General features: G+C 42.3%; 1 protein-coding gene across 1 annotated transcript; it reads left to right on the top strand.

The window, feature by feature from the left end:
• The first annotated feature begins 815 nt into the window (after positions 1 to 815).
• LOC112794812 (uncharacterized) lies at positions 816 to 2,789 on the top strand. Its single transcript, XM_025836792.1, has one exon. It carries the CDS (start codon positions 816 to 818, stop codon positions 2,787 to 2,789), a length of 1,974 nt encoding a protein of 657 aa, XP_025692577.1.
• The last annotated feature ends 5,060 nt before the right edge of the window (positions 2,790 to 7,849 follow it).

The raw sequence follows: 7,849 nt of genomic DNA, 5'->3' as shown, positions 1-7,849 counted from the left end.
GGGAAAATTTAAGGCATAAACCGTGGGTAGCTACCACGGTTTATGATTGCATGAAACTCTTCATAAAACCTTGCTACCAGCAACGGTTTATGAAGGAATGGGAGTTTACATAAACCCCTGTAGCCTACAGCGGTTTATGAGGAGTGAAAATCTATATATATGTTGGTGAGATTCAGGTGCATGAGTGAGATATCATTATCAGAATGGCAAGTGAGGAGGAGAGTGTTCTTGTTCTAGTGCATTGCTCTGGAAAAATTAAAAAAAGCAAAAGATATGGTGTGAAGTTCACTGATAGAGAACCGGTGAGTGTTTTCATCAGTTCAACAAGCACGTTGTTAGATCTAAAGAACAGCATTTTACAGAAGGTTGGGATTTCTGGTAGCAAGTTTGTGAAGAAGTTATTCTACAAGATTCCCATTGCAGTTGTCTCGACCCGGGTTCAGTATGACACCTTTGTGCTAGCGGCTGATGAAGACATTAGGGTTCTGTTCCATTGTGTCAGAAGTTTTCCAGAGGTCAGAATACACGAGTTGTTCGCAAAGTTGGATGTTGGGGTGGATAGTTCTGGGGCATCAGCTCCATTACATAACTCAAGTGGCGTAGGAGGTGCGTCTTGTTCGATGCCTGTGATAGCACCGTCTGTTCCGCTAGTGGCATCCCCATCATTCGCGGCTGATTTAGATCGAATGGAGGCTGTTGGATCTGCACCTTTGTAGGATCCAGGGGTCCGTGGGTAGGCATATGAGGTGGGCACCGGTGGAGGCTTGATTCCTGATGTGCAAGGGTTTGGGGAACCTGATCGAGTAGAGAACGCAATGTATGATGATGAGTCTGACCAGGAGCCTGTAGATATCATTGGGGACAGTGATGATGACACAGCTGGCAATCCACCTACACAGCATGGGGCTTCAAGTTCTGGCACTCAGCAATACCCTCCACACTTCTCGACTCTAAACTTGGAGGCTCTGGGTGAACAGGCGGCTGATGGTGGTCCCACAGTTGGTGGGTCTTCTACGGAATTTCAGATTGGGCAGTCATTCCAAAATAAAGAAGAGGCTGTGTTGAGTGTGAAGGACTACAACATCCGTCGAGGTGTTGAGTACAGAGTCATCGAATCAGATCATCTGAAATATCATGGAAAATGCAAGGAGTTTGGCAAGGGTTGCACTTGGTTGATTCGTGTAGCGCTCCGTGCACGCAAGGGCACTTGGGAAGTTCGGAGGTACAACGGCCCACACACCTGCTTGGCTACGTCTATATCGAGTGATCACCGTCAGCTGGATTACCACGTTATTTGTGCGAGGATTCTTCCGTTGATTAGGACAGATGCTGCGGTTACGGTAAAGGTATTGCAACAAGCTACAGAAGCAGACTACGGTTTCAGGCCTAGTTACAGGAAGGTTTGGCTAGCCAAACAGAAGGCCGTGGCACAAATATATGGAGATTGGGAAGAGTCGTATGCGGAGTTGCCACGTTGGATGCTAGGGGTACAGTCTACCATGCCTGGGGTAGTTACTGTTCTGAAGACCTCTCCTGTTCGTGTTGGGGGTGAGGTTGATGAGTCCACAGTGTACTTTCATCGACTTTTCTGGACATTTCCACCGTGTATCAAGGCATTTCGGCATTGTAAGCCCCTCGTCAGTATTGATGGCACCCACTTGTATGGCAAGTATGGAGGGACGCTACTAATTGCCATAGCGCAAGATGGGAACTCGAACATCCTTCTCATCGCATTCGCCCTTGTTGAGGGAGAAAATGCAGAGTCATGGTCTTTCTTCTTGTCCAACCTACGATCGCATGTAACGCCACAGGAGGGCATCCTTGTTATCTCTGATAGGCATAATGGCATCAAGTCAGCACTTGAGGCACCTAAGACTGGATGGCTACCTCCACGTGCCTATCGTGCCTACTGCATCCGTCATGTGGCTGCAAATTTTGCCCTTACCTTTAAAGGTAAGGATGCGAGGAGGATGTTGGTCAATGCTGCATATGCAAAAACTGAAGCAGAGTTTTATTATTGGTTTGACATCATGCGGTATGAGAATCCGGCAATGTGTGACTGGGCCAATCGGATGGAATACGAGAAGTGGACACAACACGAGGATAGTGGTCGACGGTTCGGGCACATGACAACCAACATTAGTGAATGTGTGAATTCCGTGTTAAAGGGAACTCGCAACCTCCCGGTGACATCGTTGGTTAAGTCAACGTACGGGAGACTTGCAGAGCTATTCGTTATCCGTGGACAGAGAGCGGAGGCACAACTCGGATCCGGGCAAGAGTTTTGTCAGGCTTTGGTTAAGGCTATGGAAAGGAACATTAGAGAATCAAGGTGCTTCACAGTGACGTTATACGACAGGCATCAATCCGAGTACACTGTGGCCGAGACAACACCGACTGGGAACTTTACTCTGGGTAGCTACAGAGTTTCCCTTAAGGACCAAACCTGCGATTGTGGCCACTTTCAGGTGCTCCACTATCCCTGTTGCCACGCTATAGCTTGTTGTGCCTACTCGCGCCTTAATTGGGCGTCCTATGTTCACGAGGTCTATCGTATGAGTGAGGTATTCGAGGTATACAAGCTGGGTTTTGTTCCGCCTATCCCAGAAGGGCTATGGCCCCCCTATGCTGGTCCAACCGTCATTCCCGATCCTAACATGAGGCGTGCAAAGGAAGGTCATCCGAGGGCAACCAGGATCCGTGGTAGTATGGATCGGACTGCCGATAACCTGCCGAAGCAATGTGGACTATGCCGTCAGCCTGGGCATACGAAGCGGAGCTGTGACTAGCGACTGCATCATGCTGGAGGGGGTTCTTAGATGTTATAAAGTTGAGATTGTTGTCTTTATTGTTTAAGTTATTTCAGTTACTCATGATATAAGTTATGTAAGGTTGGATCCTAAAATGAATGTGATAATGTTTGTTTAGTGAACTAAATTCATAATGTTAACTCAATTTTTTTTTACATCGGTAATTGTCATAGATATAAATATAATAAATAATTATCACAAACACCTTCGTAGCCATACAGAATGATAGGTATATAAATATTAATTAAATGGCAGATAATATTTCACAGAACACCTAAAACATTTCACCCTAAACATCATACTAAGAACAGAAAACAGCAAGGGAATAAAAAACATAACTAGTCAGAATCCTCAATGGTATCACTGTCATCATCGTCAAACTGACCAAGAAGATGACCTCCGGTGCCACACAAAGGAGGACGCCTCACCCTCTTAGGTCTCTGGTCTGGCTCTGCTGCTGCTGTCTCTCGGGGAACGGCACTGTATGCTGAAGCTGGTGTCCCACCCAACGGGATCCATGGCTCGTAAGGAGAAGCTGCAGGCTGGTTCAGGTCAACGGGCAACTGAGGCTGAACATCAGTAGTAGGTGGCTGCTGATCAGTAAAATGGGGATGAACCTCAGGCATCTCTGGTCTATAATGGGTGGCATCGTCTACCCTGAGCATGTCTGCTATATCCCTAAAGAACTCTGACTGACTAACATGGTCATCGATGTCCATCCCGACAGCAGCGGTGGTAAAGTCAGCAAATGCCTGTGGCTCGAAACTCCCAAACATCTGAGAGCTACTACTGACATCGTACGTGGGCTGATCCATCCCTGTAGCTGAACCACCGACATCATCAGCAGCACCGTGCTGAGTAACCTCATCCTCAACCGCAGGTCCTCGACCACGTGAACATGCACCACCATCCGGAGCAGGCTGGCGTCTGGCTCTACGACGAGGGACACGATGATCGACCGCATCACCAACCCCAGGAACTGGCCGGTCCTCATCCATACGATCGACCAGCCATCGCCACTCTCGATCCGTGGTACGGGTGCCTATACGGCGTCGCCGATCGACACGCCTATTATCTGGTCTGTCGTAAACGTGCACCCTGGGAGGGGCCTGGGACGACCCTCTGTGAAGAGCCTCCTCGGTCAAAACAATCGGCCTCGGATCCTGAAATGCAACATCTGCGGAGAGGAATCTGTGGGCCACACGGCACCACCAGTCCAAGTACTTAGCTGATGGACCGGGGTCAGCGGCTCGCTGGACCGGTATGACTGAATAAAGCCGGTTCTCCCAATGCTCATGCCACTCTCGATAATATCTAGGGAACCATCGGTCTCCACCCCTGCCATCCTTGCCATGTAACCAATCTATGTTCAGAGTTGGCTGAGGAAGATGCTGAACACCACCGAACTGAGGAATCACCCGATCCACCTGATGCCACTCAATCGCAGCAAAATATATCAGGCTAGTGATGGCCGTCCATAACCTACGGTGCTGGTCAAGTAGTATCTCCGGATGAATAATAGAAGCAACCTCGGCAGATGAATATGGCTCCCACACAAACTGTTTCAAAATAGGACATCTCCGTCAACGCATAAAATAAAATCTACACTATTCCAAGTAAGAGAAAAAACTAAATGACTCACATCCTGGACACGCAATCGATCCAACATAAGGCGGGCAGACAAGACTCTTTGACCCACTGCATCGTTTCTAGGTAGATATGAAGCCCACCTACAATTATAATTGAAATGATGTCATCACAAAGAAGTAAATAGCTTGTTGAACCAATAATGAAACCAAAATTATTAAAGGGTACCTCGATGCAAGCGGAAACCCGAATCCATGAAAACCACCAGGTCTCAAACTGGGAAACCTCCAGAAAATCCAAGACTGAAGAAGCTGCAGTGGCCCGGCCAAGTTAACAACATTTCTGTTTGTCCCACGACAGAGACATCTGTACAACCAGGCAAGTGCCGCCGAACCCCAGCTGTATCTCCCCAACTCGTCCAACGACGCCAAATAAGGCAACCAGCGAAGGTGGACCCGGTTCGCATTCTTGTCGGCGAACAATTGGGAGGACAACAGCATCACAATATAAGCTCGCACGTATATACGCACGGTCTCCTCGCTAGCATCTGCTGGGAGAACCCGGAACCTCTCATGGAACCATGTGTAGCACACTGTCATTTGCTTTACCTTATTCTGCGGAGGTAACTCACCAAACAAATCGTGAAACCAGTCCCATGCCGGTCTACCGTGTTCTATCAAATTCTCAAAGTCAGTCAAGCACCCACTGACAGGCTCCCCATCGATCGGCAAACCAAGTTGATATGCCACATCTTGCAACGTGATAGTGCACTCACCAAATGGCATGTGGAAGGTGTGCGTTTCAGGACGCCACCGCTCAATAAATGCGCTGAGTAGAGGCTCGTCAACGCAGAACCAGTAACTGTTCAGCCTAGCCAAATGATACAACCCGGCGGTCTCCAGGTACGGTATGATCCGCTCGTGTAAAGGCATATTCTGTTGCCTCCTCACGCCACTAATAACCCTAGTGGGCTGCAATATGTAGGTAAAGAAACCCCTCAACATACGACCAATACTAAACAAATCATATTACATTTAGAAAAAAATTTAATTAAATATAAACATATGTTTTCCATTTTCTTTTAGATTATAGTAAGAAAGATCACGAAAGCCAAAATAATAATAAAAATACCAACAACAATAACTCAACTACGAATAACAGCATTTACGAGACCAACAACTACAGGTACTAATAAAAAAAAAGGTAATACTGATAACTACGATTATCATAATAGTAACAAAATTAATAACCTAAATAATAAATTAATCATCTAAACAATGCTAATAAAATAAATTGACTCCATTAATAATGAAAAAATAATATTTACTATATAAATAATGAGAATAATATTAACAATATTTATTGTATATTTATTATAATAATAATGACTAACCTCATCATCAATAGATCCAGCCACATGAGCAATACCATTTAGTCGGTACAAGCGAGCTTCATCCTCCATGATTCCACAACCTAAACCCCACCAAATCCTCCAACCCTCTTTCTCAAACTCTTCCAACTATTCAGCTTGCAGATTTTTTTCCCCTTCCAAATGATCCGTGCTCATCTTCAGCGGATTATGTATATATAGTATTATAAACGTAAACCGTGGGAGCCTACAGGGTTTTACGTTCAAAGCCAATATCCATATAAACCGTTGTAGCTACCCACAGTTTATGCCTTAAATTTTCCCTTCGTAATCCGTGGTTGGTAGCCACGGTTTATGCTCATTTTGTTTCTTCTTGAAACCGTCCCTGCCAGCCACGGTTTATGTTCAAATAGTAAACCGTGGTTGGCTCCTACGGTTTATATAATATTCGAATTTGCACAATGGTGTAACATACTTCTGTTTTGCACATTTGAGTAAGAGATTCATTGATTTTATTTAAATATGTCATTTTCCCGAATAAATATATAGTGTTTTGTTGTATATTATTTTTTGGAGTGTTTTATACAAAGATGGAGTTACAGAGTGACTGACACAACACGTACCTTGCATTGCAGCACAGAAATTCATAGCAGAAACTCGCCACGTGTTAGCCAGTGAGGCAACACGCATCCTGCGTGTTGAAAGAACAAAGATTTCTCACTTGGTTCCAAGACACCTTTACATTTGATCCCTGGTCACATGTTGCATTTTTTGTAACACGCACCCTGTATGTTGAAAGAGCAGAGATTCCTCGCTTGGTCTCAATACACCTTTGTGTTTGATCCATGATAATGTGTTGTGTTCCCTGTAACATGCACGCTGTGTGTTGAGAATTTATAGAATTCATTTCCATGCGTCCATCACCACGTGTCGCATAATGGGCAACACGCACCTTGCGTGTTAACCTTAGTCTTCATGCACTCGACAGGCATCTTCTCCGAAAATCGCAGCATGCAACGGCACAATGGTGTCTTTAAAGGAGGGGAGGGAACTTTGCCTTCAACGTTTTTCATTTTTCATATGAACATTTGAATCTGAAATTGATTAAGACAGATTAAAAGTGAAAGAAGGTGATTGAAGAAGGTAAATTTTAGTGAGAGTGAGAGTGATAAGTAGCGTATTTAGTAACTATGATTCGTTATTATACTGATACAGCAGAACACGTTATTAATTATTTAGGATAGTATAATATAATAAATTTATTATCATTGTTAATTCAATGCTTAGTATTTAGAATGTATTATCTTTAGTGTGGTTATTTTAGTTGATATTATTATTAGCAATTATAATAAATTAAATCATTTAAATACTTTTTGTTTATTTTTCATTGATAATATTAATAATTTTATTTATTATAATTTAATTATTTATAATATGTAATTATTAAAATTAATAAAGAATAAAAACATTGACAAATTTCTTTTAGAACTTTCATTGTTATATTTTTATTTTCTTTTATGCATGTCAGAAATTATTTTTCTTAAACTTAGTAAATAATATAATTTACGATGTAATTGTTAAAATTAATAAATAATATAAATAAAAATTATTTTTTGGAATTTTTGTAATTATGTTTTATTTTATTTTATATTATAATATTCATATTTTGTACTAGTTGCTAGTTATTAATATTAATAAATGCAAGAAGTATAAAAAATGCAATTTTTCGAGTTTTATATAATTATTTTTAATTTCTATTTTAATGTTTTTTAATTTTATTGTAACTTGTATTTTATTAATTTGAATAAATAATATTAACCCTAAACCAAATTATCTGTAATTATTTTTGTATTAATTTTTCGAATTTTATGTAGTTATTTATATTTTATTTTTTGATATAATTTTGATTTTAAATTTTGGATGATTATGAAATTGTTTTCTATTTTCTGTTTTTGACTGTCCTGTACCAGGTTAACAGGAATCTTCTACTGCGTAAACTTTATCCCCCAGAAATGTGACATCTGGCAGTTGACCAGATCTTACGAACAATAGGATTCTACCATGTCTCGAGAGTGAGACAGAT

The sequence above is a fragment of the Arachis hypogaea genome, chromosome 4 (assembly GCF_003086295.3).
Source record: "Arachis hypogaea cultivar Tifrunner chromosome 4, arahy.Tifrunner.gnm2.J5K5, whole genome shotgun sequence".
In the NCBI taxonomy this organism is placed as follows: domain Eukaryota; kingdom Viridiplantae; phylum Streptophyta; class Magnoliopsida; order Fabales; family Fabaceae; genus Arachis; species Arachis hypogaea.
This window is presented reverse-complemented; position numbering and strand designations above follow the sequence as displayed.

Excerpts from the sequence above, each read along its gene's own strand:
- LOC112794812 (XM_025836792.1), top strand. The coding sequence starts at position 816 with ATGTATGATGATGAGTCTGACCAGGAGCCTGTAGATATCATTGGGGAC.